General features: G+C 49.2%; 1 protein-coding gene across 4 annotated transcripts; it reads right to left on the minus strand.

Annotated features, from left to right (window-relative positions):
* Window positions 1-60: 60 nt before the first annotated feature.
* APBB1 (amyloid beta precursor protein binding family B member 1) lies at window positions 61-20877 on the minus strand. Of its 4 annotated transcripts, XM_020975846.2 has the most exons (15): window positions 20678-20877; window positions 18608-18670; window positions 14475-15225; window positions 9640-9815; window positions 9084-9140; window positions 8880-8965; window positions 8596-8656; window positions 8191-8340; window positions 7715-7842; window positions 7202-7316; window positions 6945-7029; window positions 6425-6508; window positions 2791-2906; window positions 901-1077; window positions 61-743 (listed from the first exon to the last, which is right to left on the minus strand). In XM_020975846.2, the coding sequence occupies exons 3-15, from the start codon at window positions 15205-15207 to the stop codon at window positions 576-578; spliced, it is 2136 nt and encodes a 711-aa protein (XP_020831505.1). In that variant the 5' UTR covers window positions 15208-15225; window positions 18608-18670; window positions 20678-20877; the 3' UTR covers window positions 61-575. The 4 variants fall into 4 exon arrangements, with proteins under 4 accessions (XP_020831505.1, XP_078013131.1, XP_078013132.1 ...); XM_078157005.1 differs by lacking the exon at window positions 18608-18670; XM_078157006.1 differs by lacking the exons at window positions 14475-15225; window positions 18608-18670; window positions 20678-20877 and adding an exon at window positions 11320-11424.
* Between the last annotated feature and the right edge of the window lie 1483 nt (window positions 20878-22360).

The following is a 22360-nucleotide window of genomic DNA, read 5'->3' on the forward strand; positions in this document are numbered from 1 at the left end:
CTTCCTGAGGGGGTGGCTGCAGGGCCGAGAGAAGGAACAGGAGCCACAGTTAGGCAGGCATCAGGATGGGCGCACAGACAGGCTTTATTAGTGAACACAAACAGCCAGTGCCCACAGAACAGGAGGAGGGGTGTTCCCCTACTCCCACCCTCACTGCCCCTGGGCTACAGGCCCAGCCAGCAAAGGGAAAGCCAGACCAAAGGCCTATCTTTTCTACCCAGACTGACTGATACACGTGGCAAAGAGACACAGGAACCCTTGGGCTGGGACAGCATCAGGGTCCCAGGACAGGGGCCCAGTTGTGGAGTCTGACCATGAGGCCCATTTGTTCTACCTTCATGCTTCAGTCTTCTCCTTCCCTGTGGGCCTGCAGTCCCACCTTCCTCCCCATCCCCCAGGCAGGGAGCCACTGCCACTGGTGGGGGAGGCAGTGCCAGATGGCCCTGGCCCAAAGCAGCATCAGGAAGGGCCTGACAGGCTGCCCTGGGCCCCTCCCCACCCCATATCTTAGAGTTCCCCAGGGCCCCAGGGCAGTTTGGGGAATGGTCTGAGCCCAGTTGACCCTGCGAGGCTGTTCAGGGTGTATGCGTTCCTAGCCTTTTAGGTTTGAGTGTGCCCAGAAGAGACTGGACCCCCTTTCGGACAGTACAGCCCACACGGCGAGCAACCGAATCCGCAGGGGGTGCTGGGAGACAAGAGCTGGTGGCCTGGGGACGGGCATCCAGGCATTTCTGGTACCGAAGCTGGGGGGAAAGGAGATGGACAATCAGGTACAGTTTTCAGCCTGCCTATTCAGTCCAGGGACCCCCATTCCCTACCCTGTTCCTTGTAAAGCCCCATCTTCCCTCCTACCCCATCCTAGCAGGCAACCCCTTCCTTTCTCCCCAGCCCCCAACTTACCATGCAGGCAGCCTGTACAGCCTCAGAGAGGCTGGCTGCATTGGGCTCACACCAGAACATGTGGCAGCAGAAAGTGGAAGGACCAGCAGCCATAATGAAAGCGAAAGTGTGGACATCTCTGCCCACTGCCAGGAAAGACAGGAACCGTACCCTGCATTCTCCCAGAACTGCCTCCGTCTGGAGGATAATTAGGAAGGGCAATTATTACAAATCTGGACCACCTCTAGAGAGGACAAGAGGCCCCTACATAGATCTCAATGGCCCTGTCACTGCTCTCTGAAGCAGGGGTTCTTAATCTGGGATCTATGAACATATAGGGTTGTGTGGGGTGTTTTTAAAAATTATTTTAATAGTCATTATATTTGACAATCATAGTCAATGTAATTGCTTTCCTTGGTAATCCCACATATTTTATTCATTTAAAAATATTCTGAGGTCATGACACAAAAAGGGTGAAGAACTCCTAGAAGGAATAAGGAGGCCCCCCCTGTACTTTTTTTAGCACAAAAACCCCCAGAGGTTTTAGTGGACTACAGGCTCAACAGGACAACACATTTCAGTTTACATTAACAGAAGTATAGTGTCCCAAGTAAGGGAGGAGTAGTCTCACCATCCACTTCCCTAGTCAGACTACATTTGAAATAATGTCCCATTCTGGGCACCATGTTTTAGGAAGGACCCTGACAAATCCACGGATTTCTAAGAAAGAAGACCAGGTTAGTGAGAGGACTCAAAATCTCATCACATTAGGCTCAACTGTTGGAACCGAGGATGTTTGGTCTGGAGAATGTTAGGAGGGGGGAGGGGGAGGAAAAGGGATCATGGGCTTAAGACATCATTTGTCCAACCCTCTCATTTTATAGATGAGGAATCCAAGGCCCACATGGGTTAAACAACGTGCCAAAATGACACAAAGTGAGGGGTAGAGTTAGGATGTGAACTCGGGTCTTCTGACTCCAAAGCCTGGACTCTTTCCACTACACCACAATGCCTTGTGATACTGATCTTTCACAATCTGAAGAGTTGTCATGCAGAAGAAGAAAAAGAACTTGGCTCCTCTTGGCCCCAGATAGGAAAATCCAGAGCAAGAGGAGGATTTCAGCTCAATACAAGGAAAAAGTTTCTAACAATATGAGCTGTCCAAGAGGAGGAGGGGCTGCACTGGGTGTATTAATGGGCTCCCTATCAGGGTGGTGGCACGTTAGTAAGAGCACTGGCTCTGGAGTCAGGAAGATTCGAGTTCAAGTCCAACTTCAAACACTTTTTAGATGTGTGGCCCTTCACAAATCACTCGATCCATTTACCTCAGTTTCCTCAACTGTAAAATGAGAATAATAATAGCACCTGTCTTAGAAATACGGAAGGCTGTGAAGATCAAATAAGATAATCTTTGTAAATTGCTTACTTGGCATAGTGTCTAACACATAGTAGGTGCTCAATAAATGTTTCCCTCCCCACCCCCATCTTCACAGATCCTTAAGCAGAGACTAGATGACCACTTGTTAAGGATGGTATAAAAGGATTCACTATGCTAACAGGGATTGAACTATAGATGGTCTTTGAACTCCCTTCTGTAGATCTGACATTCTGTGATTCAAATTTGGGGAGAGTGAGGCAGACTCATTTCATACCTACAGTGATCTAGCACTGCATCTTAAAGGGAAATGGGAGGAGGCCATTTCTAAGCTACATTCACTAAGTACCTACTGTGTGCAGCATGTTCTTCATATGGAAAGGTGCTACAAGCATCTGTTTTTAAAATGTTACTAATTCACCCATAGTTGTTACCCAGTCAATCACCCTTCCCCTCCCGCCATGGCAATCAGCAGATGAGACCACAGTCCGGCATCATCAGCCATCTCCCTCCTTCCCTTCCAGTCATGGCCTCACCTGCTGGTGCAAGATGGTGAGTGTAGCAGGAGCCACGCTAACATGACTGGGGGTCCACTGCTCCCTGCTGCTGGTGGCCAGAACTGACTCCAAGGCCCCATTAATCACATCCACACCTAAAGACCCAGAGACAGCACCCACCCACCCACCCAATACACTGTGAGGAGTCAGTATCCACCACGGTTAGTAATAATAACATATTTGTGCCATGCAAGTCAGTTATATCCTCTGTAGTAAGAGGCAGTGGGGTGAACTGGTCTCAGAGTCAGGAAGCCCTGGATTCAGGTCCTGCTTCTGATACATCCTTGTCTATGTGACCCTGGATAAATCACTCACATTCTCAGTGCTCTAGGAAAAGCTTAAGAAGTTGCTGAGAACAGACCAATCTATTTGGGGAGAGGGAGTTCCCTATAACAATAAAGGACTAAGTTCCTATCCCAATTTATATAGTGCTTTAAATCTTTTTTTTTTAATTTGGTTAGGCAATGGGGTTAAGTGACTTGCCTAGGGTCACACAGCCAGTAAGTGTTATGTGTCTGAGGTCAAATTTGAACTCAGGTTCTCCTGAATCCAGGGCTGGTTTTCTATCCACTGACCCACCTAGCTGCCCCTAGTGCTTTAAATCTTGTCGAGCACTTCACATACATTATCTTCACAGCTAACTTTTGAGAGATAGGTACTACAGCTTTTATTTATGAAGACACCAAGGTCCAAGAAGTGAAGAACTTTGCCCAGGGTCAGTCACTGGTCACTGCCAATTAGTGTCAGAAGCAAGATCTAAACCTAGGTCTACCTGATTCCAAATCCAACATTCTCAATGCTCCCTCAATATATACACACTACTGCAGGGACAGACACACACAATTTGCCTTCTCAAGAAACTCCTTACCAGACCACAGGATCTTTTCTCCCTCCTCACTGCTGCCCCAACCTTCTCTGACACATAACACTGCTCTATCACTGTCCTTCCTTGATCACTCCTCTGTCATCTTTCATCTCTGACCTCTCCTGTATCCTTCCCAGGCTCCTCCTCTCCCTCATGTCCCCTCACTGTGACTGCCCCTCAGGTCTGAGAATCTGCTCCTTGTCCAGTATTCTCTCCCCAAGAGAACTCATCCACTGGCTGTCCTAGCTCCCTTTCTCATCTCTCAGCAGATGACTCCCAAATCTATATCTAGCCTGTCAGATAAGAAGACGAGCCCTGGGTTCTAGCTCCAGCTCTGCTGGGGCCTTGCTATGTGATCTAAGAGAAGGCATCTAGAATCACAGAAACCTGGAGATGGAAGGGAACTCAGAAGCATCAGTTCATGTTCTTCCTTGTTCACAGAAGGAAACTCAGGCCTCGAGAGGAAGTGACTTCATTTTATGATCTATTAGGTTGTCAGCTCCTTAACAGAAGGGACTTTATTTTTCATCTTTGTAGCCCCTTTGTGGCCCCTAGGCTCACTGTCCTGCACATAGTAGAGAATTAGTAAATGTATGCTGAATGTCAAGGTTGAATTGGCCGAGGTCTCATAGTGAGTTGTCTGCAGATCCATATTGGAATCTAGATCCCCCAAGTCTACACAGCAAGGATCAGTGGACCCCAGCCATGTCAGAATGGTTCCTGCTACACTCACCATCTTGTACTTAAGCTCTCTGGGTCCGTATTATTTTTTTGTAAAGTGAGGGTATATTAGACAAGGGATCTCTAAGAGCTAGGTGGCACAATGAATACAGAGTGCTGTGTTTGGATTCAAAAAGACTGGAGTCCAAATTCAGCCTCAGAAACTTTCTAGCAGTATGACCCTTGGCAAGTCACTTAACCTTTGTCTGCCTCAGTTTCCTCAACTGTAAAAGGAGGATAATAACAGCACCTATGTCCCATGTTGTCATGAGGATCAAATGAGATGACATTTGCAAAGCGCTCAGAACAGAGCTTGACAAACAGTTGGTGCTATACAAATGCTTTTCCGTCCCCACCACTATTTGATACAGTGCATAGATTCTGGACTTGGGATCAGGAAAACATAAGTTCAAATCCTGACTCAAACCCATTTACTAGCTGTGTGACTTAATCTGGGCAAGTCACAATCTCTCTGTGCCTCAGTTTCCTCATCCATAAAAGTTTAGACTAAATGCCATCCAAGGTCTCCTCTAGCTCCACGTCTGTGATCTTATGCTCACATGACCTCATCACTCTCCCAGGTTCCAAACTTTCAGATCTCTTTCAGTTAAAGGGGAAGGAAGAAGACGGCTCTGTCACCAAATCCCGTTAATTCTACCACACAATGTCCTACCTGTAGCCTTCTCATCATCTCCCACTGCCACCACCCACATCTCAGCCCTCATTCTCATGTCTAGATTAAGAAGCAGTATTGATGAGGAGTGCTATAGAAAGGAAGTCAAAGGAGTGAGAGTTCTGTTTTTAACAGTATAGTTGGGCAATGGGAGAAGCGGAATTTGATCTAAGCCTTGAAAGATGGCAAGGATTGGGGGGGGGGGGTTTGGGTGGTACAAAAGGAGGGAAAGCAGAAGAAAGAACTGGTAAGGTATGTTTGTGAACTTGAACCAAGTTCAATCAGCCTGGCTGGAGACAGTCCTATGTGCTGGGGAGCAAAGGGGCCACAGTTAAGAAAATAGAGGGGATCAGTTTATGGGGGCACTTGGTAAGCCGGACAGAGAGGACTACCTAGACTTTACTTCATAGGCAGTAGGACGTTATTGAAATTCTCAAGATGCATGAGATAGGCAGTCCTGGAGACAGAGATTTGAGAATCATGAGAATAAGTTCTAATAAAAGGAGACCTCTAAGAGAAGCTGATGTTGGCTGTCTAAGGGAGGAGGGAAATAGAATGGTAGGTTGTAGGGATCAGAAGCTGGAAGCAAAATTGAAAGATGGGGAAGCCTGTGTATTTGAAGGCAGAGTAGGCATGGGGGCTGGGAGGGTGGGGTAGAGGGAGGGTTAACTGTGAGTGAGACCCTTAGCAGGTAGTAGTGAAAAATGCACACTGATAGAGGGCTCAGGCTAGCAGTCTCTCCTCTGTGCTCATTCCTGTCTCTCTGAGATCTACCTCAAGCCTAAATCTGCCTCCTAGCAGCTTTCCCTCATTGCTTCTGGTTCTGCCCTCTGGGACCCCAGGGATACAGCAATGTGTGACAGCCCCTCAGACACTGGATGACAGCTAGTCTGTTCCCTGACTTCTAAGCCTCTTCCTCAGACCAAACTTTCCCGATCCCTTTAACTAGGCGTTGTCTGTCATGATATTGAGATCCAGGCTGGAGACATTCAAAGAAAGCTTACTGATTTGATCTCTGCTCCTCCTTCCCCACCCCCACCCCCACCCTTCCCCCCCAACACACAAGTGAGAAGGGCAGAGAGAGGATATAATGGAAGAATTGTAGAGATCATGCCAGGGCAACCTTCCAGTGGCTGAATGTGGGTGGTGGAAGGTCCTAGTGGTGGGCTGCATTGTGTGCCCAGAGAATGGCATCCAGGAAGATGAGGGGGCCTCAAAAAAATCTCTCTCCTCACTTAAAGAAGGGGCAAAGGTTTGCTGAACTGAGGTCAGTGGATGGGGGTGGGGCATGGCAAGGACCTCTCTGTAAGGAAAGAGGGGGCAACTGGGCTAGGGGCAGACAACAACATACATACCCACTGGCTTAGCAACAGGCACATTCCCTAGGTAATAGACTTGGAACTTCTGTACCAGCTCGTTCTTCGGGGCTGGGAACTCCACTGGGGGAAGGGAAGAAAAGTATGGGTCTGACATGTTAATTTTGGCCCTCAGCCCACTCTATCAGATAGGAAATAGTTTCCAACCCAATGACAAGATCTCAGCTGACAATCCCAGGGCCTAGGCCTTCTCATCCTCTGCTTTCCCCAGATCATCTCCCTCCAAATCTAAATCCCTTCAACGATATGATTGGTTGATTTTGATTCTCAATCTTTCCAAGTGATTTGTGCACAGCTGGAGCTAGCTGTGTGTGTTATGTTTCTGACCTATGTTTTCTAAAGAAAATACATGAATGCCCTGTCTGTCCCATCACAATTGGAGCTCTTCCTTCCTTGGAGTCTCTCATGTGACCCAACAAGGACTCCTCACACCAAGAGGCCCGGGACAGGGGGCCATTTGCCTGCTTGGATTAGCACTGGTTTTGGAGGAGGCCCTGACCTTGGAAGGGAACATCCACCATTTTGGAGTGATCCAAGGACAGGCCGTTCACTAAGCAGCGGGCACTTCGGCGCTCGGCCATGATCTGTGGGAGTGAAACCTTGTTATCTGGCCTTTTGTTCCCCCATGCTCATGAGCCCTCATCCCACAGGTGGACTCCCAGTGATTCCCCAGCAGGAGAACCCATATCCCATGCAGTTCCACCCCCCCCCCGCCTCGCCCCCACTGGGGAGCAGGGACCAGGGCAGGGGGCATGCCTTAGAGCAGATCTCATGCAGACTGGTGGCTATGTTCTTGGCAGGTGCTTCACAGCGAAACACGTGGCACTTGAGCATCTGGGTCAGCTTGTCCCGGGCCACGTAGGCAAAGTCCCTGTGGGGAAGGTGGGTCACTCAGCATCTCCCCACTCTGCCAGACTCCAAATCGTCAGTGGGGCAAGAGCTGGCAGAGCAGGATTATGCAAACCTAGTGTTTTTGGGGCTAAGGGCACTAACCTCTAGCTTATAGGTAATGGGCATGCTGCAGAGGAAGGAGAGGAACAGCAGGCAGGAGGGGGGAACAGGGAAAAATGGTAGGAGCTTAGTGGGCACTGCTGGGGCCTAGGAGCAGGCTAGGGCATAGAGGGGCACAATACCTCTCTCTGGATCCGGCAGCAGAAGTGAGGCAAAGAGCACGATTAGGGAAGAGTAGCCCTACCCTGGGAGTCGGGTGAGCCCCTTGCCCCAGGAAGACCCCATCCTACCCCCCCCAAGGAGCCCCTGAGCCCACACCTTCCACTGTCCCGCCCGACGCCCCACACACGGATACTGATGATGGGCTGTGAATGCAACACTGTCTGTCCATGGGGCTCCACCAGCTTCAGTGTTTCATCCTCCAGCTGCAGCAGCATGTCCTTTCCCTGGGGGTGGGGGTGGGGAGAAGCACAGAGCACCTGTCAAGCAGGCCCAGGGAGAGGAGCAGGCAGCCTTAGGCACCTGTCAGAGCAGGCCTTGGGGGAAGGGGGATAACACCTGCCACAGTTGCCTTGCGTGGGGGGGGCGGGGCACACAAGACAACTGTCACAGCAGGCCTGGTGGAGGTGGAGCAGCAGCTGGGGAAGGCTCATCGCACAGATTTCTGGTTCTCCCCTAGCTCTGGCAGACTCTTGATTGCTCTCCACCCTGCAGGCCCAGGCCCCTAGGCAGGCTCACTCACATGCAGCGTCCCCCATTCGTGGGTTCGGGAGCTGATTTCTGCCCCTGCTCACCTCCCCCCAGCCTCCCTGGGCTGGGTCGTGCAGGTTGTGTTTGTGGTAGGAGAGCTGGCGGATGCAGTTGTTGACAGCCACACTGCTGCGTCCAGGGGCTAGCTCCTCTTCAGTCATCTCCACCCAGCCCAGAGAGCGCACAGCAAAGCACTGCAACGAGGGGGGAGGGGGGAGGAACAAGCGGAAGGTGCATGTATATGGGAGCCCTGGGTAGTGTAGCGTGAGGCAGGATGCAGCCCTCAGAGATGGGAGCAATTTTGGCCTGCCCCAGAGTATGTGGAGGACCAAGAGGACCCTGACTGGATCCAGGGCAGGGTCCCAGCTTCCAGCCACCCCCTACCCAAGGACTTCTCCCTATTCTCTCCGGTCACATAGGATCATCCCCAGTCAACTCAGCCAACAAACCTTGGCCCCCAGGTTGGTGTTCAGAAGAGGTAACTTCTCCTGCTCTTGGGTCAAGCCAGTGCTAGGGGTGCAGAGCAGAGAATCAACCATCTGTGACAAAGAAGATGCCCCTCCCACCCCTACCCCTGGAGACAAACCCACTGTCCTAGGCCCAGCTAGACTTTAGCTGGGCCTAGGGCTTCACCCCACCAGCACCAGAAGGGCCCCAAACCCCATACTTCATCTTCAGTGAGTTATTCCCTACTCTCTCAAGTCTCTGACTCTTTCCCTTTTCCTCCCCTCACCCAATGTTCAGAGCTTGGAAGGGCAGGGCCCCATCTTCCGAGTCCTTCCTTTCTGGCTCCATGGGGGGCTCTTCACTGGCCACATCCTATGTAGAAATGGCAATGATAGGAAAGGAGCCAACGTTAACTCCTCGTACTCCCAGGATTCCCTGCCTATCATCCCAGAGGCTCATGCTGTCCACAAGCAGGAGTCTTATCACCCACCTTCCAGAACTCGCCATCCTCAAAGGTCTCCCCATGGCCAAAACCGGTCCAGGTGAGCTGAGGGAAGGAGACACAGAGGGCTTGGGTACAGTAAATACCTCTAACTTGACACCCCAGTCCTAAAACATGCATTCAAGGGCCCAGCTCCCAGCCACCTACTCAACTGGACCCAAAGAGAGTTATAAAAGCTGCTCAGGTTAGGTACTGCTCTAGCCCAGGGATAGAGGGAGAAGACAGTGCTAGATTTGGAGTTAGGAAGACCTGGATTCAAATCTTATCTCTGATACTTAATAGCACTTGCATGACCATGGACAAGTCACTTAACCTTTCTAGTTCCTCATCTGTAAAATGAGGATAATAACTACTATACCTGTCTTACAGGTTTTGGAGGTTCAAATTGAAATAATGTGTGGAAAAAACTCTGCAAACCTTAAAGCTTTGTATATAAATGCCAGTTATTATGAAGATGTAGGGATGGGAGAGCAGGTTTAGGGGCTGTTCTCCCCTTTGCATCAGGAAACTGGCAGGTGGCTCTAAGTGGGGAGAGATGCTTCACCTGAGGCTCTTCAGTGGGGCTGCTCCCTTGTGAGGGTGGGGCCCGGCCAGGGGGCTCCCACTGGGTAGTTCCAGTTGGGATGTGCCAATAATAGGTTCCTGAGGTGTCCTGTACCCTCATCCATCCGGAAGGCAGGTCTGAATCCGTCTCGAATGAATTCCGGTTCCAGAAGGAGTCTGTCATGAGATGGGCTGATTAAGAAGTTCCCCTTCCACAGTCAGGATAACTGCTGCCCTCCCACCTCTTGCCAGGGTGGTCCCATCCATTCCTATCCTAGACCTCACAGCTAGTCTACCTGTCCCCAGGGGGAGCACCAATCTGGGCTATTAGGGCTTCAGGTCTGAGCCTATAGTGACAGGTGATGGGCTAGGAGATGGGAGTCAGGCTGGCAGCCTAGCCTTTCCTCTCATTTGGAGACAGGGATACTGAAGTGAACAGGTTCTCCAACAGCATTAGGCAACAGCACGTAGAGAGGCTAGGATTATACTGCTCATTCTCCACCGTGCCCAGGTCATATTCTCAGCACTCTTTTGGGGCTGTTCTGGGAGCATGTGTCTATATGTGTGTGTGCATATATGTGTGCATGTACACTAGTGTTCCAATCATAAGAACATGCACAGACCACACTACTAAACACGCACATTCATACCATCATTTGTGCTTAAACCACACACATATATACATACACACATATGCTACACACTAAGAATGAATCATGTTAAAAAAAAAAAGGGGCCCAGGTATAGGGCATGAAGTAGATAGGGAGCCAGGTACCACATCGAACTCAGGAATGACTATCTTAAATTTCCTTATACACACACATGTATACACATGACCCACATATGTACACAAATATCCATTTATACATACCACATACCCACTAACACCCTCCATGTAAATGTGTCCAAGACAACACTTGTACTATGTACACACTCACGTCAATGTGCATTGTGCAAATACCACACATATACAAACACACCCAAAAAAACCTCATATAGTGTTACATGTCCCATACCCCCCCCACATATTACAAACACATCTCATCCATGCTGTGCACACACCAGACACATATTCTAAATCCACCACACACCAAGTAATCCCCCCACAACAGCTATCAGTGCACACATATGTCATGCACATACACTGCTCACAAGCACATACATGCATGTATACATACTGCAAATGCACACAATATCCTTCGCCCTTTTATTCCCTCTGACCCAGATGTCACAAGGTAAGTGATACTCTTAGCCCCTACTTACCCCGCCTCCCCCACCCCTAGTTCCCCTCCTACTGCTCCCACCCTAACCAGTCTGCCTAGGAACTCTCCCAGGCTCAATCCTTGGCCTCACCTGGGCTGCTGTCCTGTAGGATGATGGCCAGGAAGAAGTCTTGAGAAAACATGCTGCTTGGCTGGGGCCCCTCCCACCCTCAGGCCCCAGCTCCAGCCTGGGGCCCCCACTGTCCTCCTCCCTTGCCCCGCCAGGCTTCAGCACAGTGCTACGTGCTGGTACTGGGCTCCGAAGAACAGCTGCTCCCCTCCCCCTCCCCCTCCCTCTCCCACTCCAGCTCCCTTTTCCACTCCCCACCAGGGCAGAGCCATCTGCCAGGCTTCTTCCTCCCCTCTAAGCCAAGAGGAGGAGGAACCCAGCACACCTCCCCCATCCCACCCCCACTCACCTCTAGGGGCTGGAGGCAGCAGAGGTTAACACTTGGTGCTGGAGGGGCAGCCTAGCTGGCAGCAGTGGGGACCCTGCTTTCACTACAGTGCAGTTCCAGCCCTTCATGGCTCACACCTCCACCCAGAATCCCCCCTCCCCATCCCTAGCCTGAGCTATTTCCATCATTTCCCTGCGTCAAGCATTCACAGCTCCCCACACACACTCAAAGCCCAGCCAAGGAGACAGGATACCCTAAATCACCTCCCCCGCTCCCCATTCAGGGGCCCTGCTGAAACTACAGCTCCCAGCATGCAATGGGACATGGCTTTACAGTCTCAAGGGACTCCACGGCTCCCATTAACCACGAGGATTTCAGGGCCCCTCCCTCACACATGAGCCAGGAGACACCCTCCCCATCCCAATACTTCGCAGCTTACCCTTGGGGTGGGAAGTGGGGAAGGGAGGGGGTTAGCATATGAGCATTGCCTGTCCTGAAGGTTCAAGCCAAGAAGAAAGGGGTATCATTCACCCCTCATTTGTCTAGGCTGCACCAAAAGCACCCACCTCTCACACTCACCTGCCAGAGCCCAGATGGGCTGCTGCGTTTCCCCAGCAACAGGAGCTCCAGGACCAACTGGGCACACCCAGGCCAGTGACGTAAGCTCTGGTTGCTGGGGAAACCGGGAATCCTGGCAGGTACTGAGGCAAGAGAGTCACTGCTGAGGGGCAAGCATGGTCCCAGAGCTGAGCCAAGGCTCCTAGGCAACCACACAGTGCTGTGTGCCCAAGGAGGGAAGGAGGTGAGCAAGGCCTGGAGACTCTCCAAACCTTGCCCTCCCCTACAACAGCAAGGACAGAGAGATGAGGTCTAGGGCTTAAGGATGGGGAACCAGGGCTCTTTTACTGTCAGATTCCCCTAAGGCTGTCACCTTAGGGTAGGCACTCAGCCCTCCAGACTTCTCTGTGCTCTTCACTATTTCCTTGGGGAGGAGAGAGATATATCTGTCCAATGGGCATGCAGACCCAGGATGGAGATGGGATGGGGATAAGGAGGAAGCAGAAAGCCAAGACCCTGAGCTTGGGTCACATTGCTAGGGAAGTGACAACTGTCTACTCTCCCTAAGGAAGAGTAGTGCAGCCTGAAGGCTGCTCATGAAGCCTCCTCCCATTCTTAAGTAGCAAAGAAGGACCATCAGTCAGACCCACCCTCCCATTTATTGCCAATGTTCACTGACAGACCCCAAAAGGAATCTACTATCCCACTCTTTTCTGGAACCTGTATTACCAGTGGCCAAAGATGAGTCCTAGAAATATGAAGCAAGCTGTCACACAAACACAAACACACACACACATACATACACACACACACACACACACACACACACACACATATTTTTGAGAGGAAGGCAGCAGGGCTACATGGGATCTGGGACCACATCCATATCCCCCCACCTTCCCACTGACTTTTTGGTTCCTAGGCTTCTGCTGAATCTTCTTAACCATCTCCATTTTTAGAGCTGTCCAACTCTACCTTCTTCAATCCCATTTCCTCACCCTTGAACTATGTCCTGAAACCAGCACACTTTTGGCCGAGGCAAGAGGAGCATTTGCATGAAAAATAAGAAAATATTTTCTGCTGTTTCAAATCTCCTTCCTGACAATGTCTGACCTCCTGGGCTGTGCTTTGTTTTGCTTTGTTTTGGCTGAAGCAAGACACTGGGCCCATGTCTTTGGGGAACATGGCCAACCATGTCCCTTGGGCTTTTTTCTGGTATATCTCTTTAGCTTTACTTCACAAAACTCCCCAACCAAGATCCTATAGCAAGGGATATCTTCTCACTGTCTTTCTTAATAATTCACCAATATATGATGCCCGTCTTCTATCTCTGCACCATTAGCCATACTATTCCTCCTGTTTGTATTCTTTTTCTTCCATTTTTTCTTATGTAAGGCAACTAGGTGACCTTACAGTGGATCAGTGAATACAGCATTAGGCCTAGAGTCAGTAAGATCTGAATTCAAATCCAGCCTCAGATACTTTGTAGCTGTGTGACCCTAGGCAAGTCACTTAACCTCTGTCTGCCTCAGTTTCCTCATCTGTAAAATGAGGACAATAACACATTGATGTGAGCACTAAGGGAGATAATAATTACAAGTGCTTAGCACAGTGCCTGGCACGTGGTAAGGGTTATATAAATGTTGGCTATTATTACTACTACTATCATTATTATTATTAACCAGATTTTATCTGTTGTTTTCTTGGGTCCAACTCATGAGCCACTTTGCCCAATAGGCTTTTCTTGACCAACATGGGCCACACTGAGCTCTGCCATCTCTGGACTTCTGAACATTTATGGCCATAGCCATACAATTTAGCACCCTGTTGTACTAGACCCCAGGTGATCCTCAGGTACCTTATGGTTTTCTTTTCTTGTATCCCCCACAATGCTAGCACATAGTGGGCTTCTAAGTAGTTTATGATGATTGACTGGCCCTTCCACTAGAATATAAGCTCCTTGAGGGCAGGGGCTACTTTGCCCTTTCTTTATATCCCCACATAAGTTTGTGAGCTTAACGCTTGTTGACTGGCTGGCTGGCTGACTGGTCTGTGTAATTCACACTGAAATACATTTCCTTGTACTCTTCCAACATTCAAACTTAGCTGCCACTCTTCTCCCTATCTCCAGAGTCTTGGCAGATCTACTTCTAGGTATCCCCACTGGCTTGGTATCTCATTAACCTCAAGAGGTTAGCATGCTCTGCAGCTCTGGAGAAGATGTCAGTGGGCATGCCTTCTGAATCACTTATAAGAATATTAACAGATGATGCCTGGGTATCCCAATACTTATGATTCTCTATTCAAAGAAGTACCCATTTATCACTACCTCTGTTTTCTGTCTCTAAGCCACTCTCAACTATGACTCTTCCTGATACTGACCTCCCAAGATTAGGGATCTGTGCCCTCTACCCAAAGCTTTCTTTATTGCTTTTTCCTCCTTGAATCCATTTGAGAGTTTTGGCCACCCTGGGTAATAAATGAACCCAGCCCAGGCGGTAGCCTGGATGAGGCCAAAGGAGGTAGTGCTCATAACTGACTACCTCTCCCGCCATCTCTGCTTGGCCACTCTTGCTTAGATCCTTATCGCCCTGCCCCTCCCCATGCCCAGGAATTACCTGTTTCCTCTGGGGAGCCATAGGAGGGGCTGCCCTGTGATAGGGTGGCCCAGCTCGAGTCTTCATCACTGGCTGCACTGTTCCTCATGCCAAAGAGGAGACTAGCACTCTTGCTATGATCCCGAGGACCATCTGGTTGGGTCCGCTGAGCAGGGTTGCCCTCACTGCACTCCAGAGGTTCACAAGGCCCAGGGGGGGAGGACAAGTCTTCTTCCTCCTCCTCCTCCTCCTCCTCTTCTTCTTCCTCCTCCTCTTCCCCAGCTGCCTTCTCTTCTCCTTCCTCTTCCTCTTGGCTACAGGGCAGGGCCTGGGGCTCAGGTGGGCCAAGGTCAATAAGGAGGCCTGAACCTAAGTGCCCACAGTTGGCAGCATTTCGGGCAGAGATCTCTAATTCTGAGTAAAGATGCAGTAAGCCTTTGGCGCTGGAGGCTACAGTGGGTGCCGGTTCTCCACCCAGGGTCATGTTCCGGTTCTGGTCTTGGTGGGCTGTGGCTGCCCGTCGCAGCTGGTTCTGACCCTCCTTCACCCACTTCGCATTGGCTGGGCCTGATTCAGCCCCACCACCTTCTCCCATGGCGCTGCGGAGGCCCTTGGGTGCTGCTGCCACACTTTGTAGCTTGGCGTTCAGGAGCTGATTATGGGCAGCCTGCAGGGGCAGCGCCAGGCTCAGCACTGGGCCCACACGGTTGTTGTCATTCACCACATCGGGCTGAGGACTCAATGATGCAGACATGGCCCACGGTAGGTCTTCCTGGCAAGGAGATGGGGAAAGGGACCACCATTAACTGAGGGACAGTAGAAAAGAATAGAAATAACATGGGCTTGAAGTCAGGAGAAACCCAAGACTGAATCCTGGCTCTGATAACTTCATTAATAATAATAACAATAATAACTGGCACTGTCGCTGCACTTTAATATTTATTTACATAACACTTTTCTAACAACAAACCTATGAGGGAAGTAGTACAAGTATTCTGCCCTAAAATGAGCCTATAAAATTATAATATTATTATGCCATAAACACTTCTGTGAAATTAGAGGAGAAAACTGAAGCTTGGAGGGGTTATAAGCCTCCTCCGTATCACAAAGCTAATTTTGGAACTGAGACTTGAACCCAGTCTTGATCATAGAACACAGACGAAGAGCTGGAAGGGACCTTAGAGATCACTAAGTCCAACCCTCCTTCTCATTTTACAGATGAGGAAACTGAGCTCAAGAGAGGTTAAATGATCTGTTCAGAGTCACAAAGGAAGTAGGTCATGGAACGTGGATTTGAATCCAGGTCCTATAATTCCAAACCCAGCCCTCCTTCCAACACACCTTGCTCCTTCCTTCCTAACACTCAGGTCCGGCCTACCCTCACTTACACCATTTTGCCTCTCATTAACTAGCTGAGTAACTGTGAGAAGCTCAGTTTCTCTTTGAGCTTCCACTTTTTTCCATTAAATGGGTACAATACTTGAAGTGCCCACTTACTTGCTTTCTATGAGGAAAATATTCTGTAAACCTTAAGCTTTCTAGAAATGGGCATGAAGATGATAATGAGGATGATGAAGATGAAGCTCCTCCCCCACCCTTCTAGATAGGACACTGGGTTTCTCTGGGCCTCACCAGAGAGCTACAGTAGACTTGGTGACTTGTGGCAACTTGTCTACAGGAGCCCATCGAGTGTCAAAGGAAAAGGGCATCTCTGAGGGTTGAGGGGAAGGTTATAATAGTCTTCATCCCCCTCCCTTAATCTCCTTAAAGATCTAGTCTCCTCCTTCCAGGGGACTTCACCTCCACTACCCCCTTGGCACAGAGTCACTGGATCAACCCACCCTAAATCGGGTCCCCGACCCCTACACTTGCTGCTGCTCCCTCTGGAAGACCTAGGCTCAGAGACATTTCCTTCTTAAGACACAGACTTCTCTGGAGAAGCACCCCCCCCCATCCCCTACCCACAGCTTCAGGCAGCTGAGCACCCACACAATGACCTCTCTGTCACAGCCTGGGTTACTCTAACAAATCCTTCACAATCAACCCTCAGCCCTTGTCCAGCTTGAACTCAATGTACAAGGGATGGTGCTAGGGGTGCAGGAGAGGCGAACACGCATGAAAACTTTGATGTACATTTTAGGGAATGTGGTAGGAAGGTAGTATGGCTCCCCACCACCACCCCCAGCACTGAGCAAGGCCCTGATCATTTCTACACGTAATCCCTCCTGACTGTGGGGCCCAACACCATCTCTTCACCCCTTAGTTATTGTTCAGTTGTTTCAGTCATGTCCAACTCTTCATGAACCTTTGGGATTTTCTTGGCAAAGATACTGGAGTGGTTTGCCATTTCCTTCTCTCACTCATTTTACAGATGAGGAAACTGAGGCAAACAGGATTAAGTGACTTGCCTAGGGTCACACAGCTAGTAAGTGTCTGAGGCCAGATTTGAGCTCAGGAAGATGAGCCTTCCTGACTCCAGACCCTATCTACTAAGCCACCAAGTTTCTCTTAGACTCCTAGCTTTCCCCTCAATTCCCAGCCCCCCACTTCCTTGGATCTTGCCCTCCTCCCTATAGTCTATCCTAAATGTTTCCTTTCTCCTAGCCTCTTCCTCTTCCTTTTTGTGGACCTAAGAGCTTCTCCCCTTCATCCATTCCTAGGTTTTGATCATCTATTAGTCTGTATGTATCTGTCTGACTCCCTAGGATCAACACCAGATACTTACTGATCACTTAACCTATGCAGGGCCCTGACCTTGGGCTGGGGACGTACAAGTGAATTATACTTGTTTCTGATTTCAAGGAGCAAGCAAGCAGACATTTATATCTTCTGACATTCATGTGAAATGAGAAATACCAATACAGGGCACTATGTATTAGAAGCCAAATGACTTAAGATGGTTGGGAGGGACCTTTGGAAGTCACTTAAGCCATCCCTTAAAGAAAAGAAGTGTTATAGGAATTCAGAGGAGAAATCAGTGTGAGCTGGGGAAGTCAGGGCAGCTTCCACTGAAAAAGGTGGAACTGGATATGGGCATGTGTGTGCTCTGGCTCCATCCACAGCCTTCACATCCAATCACGGACAATCAAAAATCCTCTGAACGTTTCCTTCAAATGAGGGCTATCATGTGGTAATGGAAAGAGCTCTGGGTTTGGAGTCAGAGGACCTAGGTCTAAATCCTAACTATGCCCCCTTTGACCCATGTGACCTTGGAGAAATTATTTAACCTCTCTGGGTCTCATTTTTCTCATTGCAAAACGAGGAGCTCAAATTGGGAGATTACTAAGGCCCCTTAAGGTCTTAAATTCCATGATCCTAACATCTCTGGCCCCTCTTCTCCATCCCTACTACCACCAGCCTTGTCCAAATCCTCACCAACTCTTACCTCATACATCATTTTGCAAGCACCTCTTGCAAAAGTCTCTTTACTTTTGGTCACTCCCTGCCTCCAATCTTTCCTACCAAAGGGCTGACATTCTGATTTTCCTAAAGTGGGTACCTACTTTCATCATGTTATACTTTGTCTCAAGAACTTCTGGTAACTACCGACAAGAGAAAGTCCAAACTCCTTAACCTAGCATTCAAGGCCCTTCCATCATCTGCCTCGAGCCTACCCGTCTGTTGTTTGTTTTTCCTGCTGCCATTTACTAAGGTACTCCATCCCACTCCCACCAGGAGAGTCTCTTCTCTTCCCTAACCACCTCCCTACCTTTGGCCACTGATACATTTCTCCCTAGCCTAGAATGCCATTCTTACACCCTTCTTTTCTACTTACCTAAATCCTATTTATCCTTCAAGACCCAGTCCATGAAGCCATCTCCACCTAACCCCAATCTACCCAAAAACCTCTCCCTTCTCTAAAAAGGAGTTTTGCTTATTTCATTGTTTATTATTTATTCCATTCATCTGACACTTAGCTTCAGAAGATCAAGGACCTAAGACAGTGATGGAAGGGATCTTGGAGACCATGTAGTTCAACTATTCCATTTTACAGATGAGAAAAGTGAGGCCTAGAGAGGTAAGCAATTTGTTCAGGGTCAAGAGTGTCAGAGTCAGGACCTGAAACCAGGATTCCTAAGTCCAAATCCTGTGCCTTTCATTATGCTCTCTCTTCTTATGTAGTTTCTCCAACAAAAGTATAGGAAGTATAGTACCTTGGGGACAGGAACGTATCTCAACTTAATCCGATTCTCCAAATCCAGACATTGATCTAGGGCCTGAGGAGATACAAATATCAAATAAGATGACTTTCCCCCTGATTTTCAATTTCAATAATAACTTAAAGATATTTCATTACTAGCAACCCTGTCATCAAGACACTTAACAGCCTCCGAACTTCTTTCTATTCCTATATAAAGCTTAGCACTTAGTAAGAGCTTACTAAATCCAACTATTAATTAATAACTATTAGAGCTTGAAACTGTACTAAGAATTTGGGAACGCCCAATATTGGTTGAATGTATCTGTGTTTATTTCTGTCCCTTCTGAGAAGTCATTGATGGGGTACAGAAATGAGAAGACACAGAGATGGATTTGGAAGGAGTAGGAGTAAGAGACTTGGGTTACCCGGACGTGAATTATGAAGACATCTAGATACAAGGAAACTTATCCTCCCCGCCCACTCTACCACCACTCCTTTAGGAAGATAAACAAAGGGAAGGGAGGAAGGGAACTGACAAAATGGCCCCTGGGAAGGCAAAATGAAGGGGAAGAGGGGTCACTGAGTACAAAAATGAAAAAGCTAAATCAACCATTTCCTAAACTTTAACAAGGTTCTATTAAAAAAAAAAAGGTAAGAAAGTTAAAAGGCTAGATTGAGGATAGAGAACTAGTTTAGAGAAAAGAAACAAGGGAGGGCCAAGATAGGGATAAGCAGGTGTATATGAATTAATTCTTCATCATTCGTCCATTCATTCAATTTATTAAGGGCCTTTTATGTGCAAGCTACTATGGAGTACAAAGAGTAGGGCTACTTAAAAATGACTGAAATGAGACTACATCTCATACTTAGAATCATGAAGAAGGGCATAGTGAAACTCCAAGTTTTCTGATGACATCAAACTCTCCTGATTATTGGAAAGCCAGGGATGCATAGACAGACTATATCCATAGGTCTTACAGGTCTGAACAAGAGGCTGTAAAAGGGTGGCAGCTAAGTTTTAAAAGGGGAAATACATTTAGAGTTACATATGCTCTATCCAGAGTACATAAATCACCTGAAGGCCTCAGATCTGTCAGTTACAACCCAAGATGGATCCCTGAGGATGCAGGCCCAGTGTCCTGCTATATCCCCAAAAGGTCAACAAAATGTAGACAATACGTTCATAGGTCTGACCCACCACAGCAAATCTCATGTGTACACACACACCCCCCTTTTCCCCTTGACCTCTGTTTATCAGAACCACTCGCTTGAACTCCTCCTACCTCACCTTATCCGGTATCCTCTCCCCTCACCTACCCATTAGCCTGTGTTCAGTGTCTCCTTCTGAACTGTCCTCAATTCCCATCCTTTCATCCCTTGACTTTTCTTCCCTGTACTCCTGAAGTCCCCTTCCTTCCCACCTTCCTCCTTATCCATCTTCCCACTCTCCTTACCAACCATCCTCTCCCCCTTCCCATACCTCCCTCTTCTATCACCGTCCTCTGGCTTTCACCATCCTCAAGCCAAGATTCAGGAAAAATGGGGTGGGGGTGGAGTGCCGAGTAGTGGGGCCTGGGAAGACTAGATTAAAGAAACAAAAAGGGACGGCAGAGGATGGAGTGCTAGTTCGAGCCCAGGAGGAAAGGCAGATCCCCAAGGAGGGAAGTGGGGGAAGGGAAAGCAAACAGAAATTAGACTAGAAAGCGGAGGACTGTGCATCTAGTAGGGCAGGCCAAGGTGGATGGATGGGGAAGGCTGTGGATGGATGAGGAAGGCTGTGGGTGGGGTAGAGAGTGGAGTAGGGAAAACAAGAGAGATGGGGAAGGAAATGGGAAGCGGTGGGTATCAGTCAAGGGAGGAGATGGAGGGCAATCAATACTTTTAGCTAGAAGCAAAGGTAGAGATAATCTAGTCAATGTGATGGGAGGGCGTTGCAGTATAAAGGGGGTTTGGGGCACAGGAATGGGGAGGGCCGTATGATAGGGTGAGGGAAGGGGAGGGCGGTGCAGAAGCGGGGGATGGGAAGGGCGATGGAGGGGGATGGGAAGGGGGAGAGGAGGGCAGGGCCCCCAGCCCGCTATACCTGCAGCGCGAGGGGCGCCTGGGCTGCGGGCGCTCGGAAAGCTCGGGCTCAGGGTCGGGTTTGGGCTGCGGGGTGGTTCTACGCAGAGGCGGCTGCGGCGGCGGCGGCAGCAGCGGGGCTGGAGATCGGACTCTGGGTCGGGCTCAGCGGCCGCTTCTCCATCACAACATCCCCCAGCGCAGGAGCGCGCGTGCCCGAAGCGGGACCGCGCCTAGACCCGCGGGGGCGCGCCTGGAGGGGGGAGGGGGGATTCCGCGGCGCCATTTTGGGCCGTGCGCGAGCATGTGGATTGTCCCCCGCAGGGGGCTGTAGGGGTGGGGCAGGGACGGTGAAACTAATCAGGGCTCCCACCTCCTGGATTCCTCCGATCTTCCATTCCCCCACACCCCGACCCCTGTCCCCTAACATTTGGTCTCCAGTTCCTTACACCTGTAATCCTATCCCCCCCCACACCCAGACAATCCATACCCCCAATATCCAGATCTCCATAACCCAACACCTGTGCACTATTCCCTCACACCCCAACAATTGTGAGCCTATGTTCCTCACAATCGGACACCCCACCCCCAACATCCAGTTCTCCACACCCCAATACTTAAGGTTCTATACCCCCAACATCTGAATTCCAATCCGCCTGTATCCAGGCCTTCTGGTCATGACTTTCATCCCCCACACCAGGGCCCTCCTCCATTCCCTCACACAGGACCCTTTCTACTCATACATCCCAACATGGCTTTCTGTATACCTGCATTATTCTACATTCTCTAACCCCTATCACCAAGGACCTCACCCCTTCCCCCCTTCAAACACACACACACACACACACACACACACACACACACACACCACACACACACACACACACACACACACACACATTAGTTTCTAATCACCCTTTTTATTCCAACCACTAGGTCATTCTCTCAGCTCTCTCCACATTCTTTACCTGCTATTACTCTGGAATCCATAGCGCTTACTATCTGAGCCCTCCTTCCCTCGAACCCCCATCTTTCAACACCATATTTTTCCAAACCCTATAAAACCCCAACATCAAAATCACCCCTCCAACGCCCAGGCTCTGAGATCCTGACACCTTGGAACTCAGTGCCCTGCACCCAAGACCTCACCCATATCTATCCATAGTGAAACATCTGGCTTTACTTACATCTTGCTGAAACACTTCAGAAGATCCCTTGAAAACCTTTGTCTTTGGCTCCAGGGCTCTCACTTTTCACTGGCTTCTAAATCTCCCTAATGTCTAAATAGTTACTTAAATGCAACCCACAGGAATTGTAGATCTTCCTGGTCTCTGGGCTGTCTTTCTGGGCTCAGAGACTGGAAGCATTAAGTTCTCTAATAAATACTCCCTTTCTCTGCCACTATCACCATCTTCCAATGACCAATCTGATCACTGATTTTTCTTTTTTCCTCTTCTTTCCAGTCGCCATGACCAGCTACTTTTGAAAAAAGCTTTCTTCATGGGAAAAAAAAAACCAATAATACTGTATGGAAAGGTAATTACAAGTCTGTAACAAAGAAATCTTCCCAGTCCCAGACTAGATCCTAAACTACCTAAGCTCTTAAGCCAAACCCTAGGTTTTCCTTGCCCCCAAACATACCCAAATCGTTTTTTGGTACTCTACGATGGATCAAGCTAACTCTCCCATTTTACATTCATTGTCT

This window comes from Phascolarctos cinereus, unplaced genomic scaffold, assembly GCF_003287225.1.
Source record: "Phascolarctos cinereus isolate Bilbo 61053 unplaced genomic scaffold, phaCin_HiC Scaffold_726;HRSCAF=1367, whole genome shotgun sequence".
In the NCBI taxonomy this organism is placed as follows: domain Eukaryota; kingdom Metazoa; phylum Chordata; class Mammalia; order Diprotodontia; family Phascolarctidae; genus Phascolarctos; species Phascolarctos cinereus.

Bases quoted from the DNA above. Each gene is read 5' to 3' on its own strand.
- APBB1 (XM_078157005.1), bottom strand. From the start codon at position 15,207: ATGTCTGCATCATTGAGTCCTCAGCCCGATGTGGTGAATGACAACAAC. The intron at 7,843-8,190 runs GTGAGCAGGGGC...CCCCACCCCCAG, and splicing joins CCCAGGGAGGCTGGGGGGAG to GGAAAGGACATGCTGCTGCA. The intron at 7,030-7,201 runs GCATGCCCCCTG...TCACTCCCACAG, and splicing joins TGCATGAGATCTGCTCTAAG to ATCATGGCCGAGCGCCGAAG.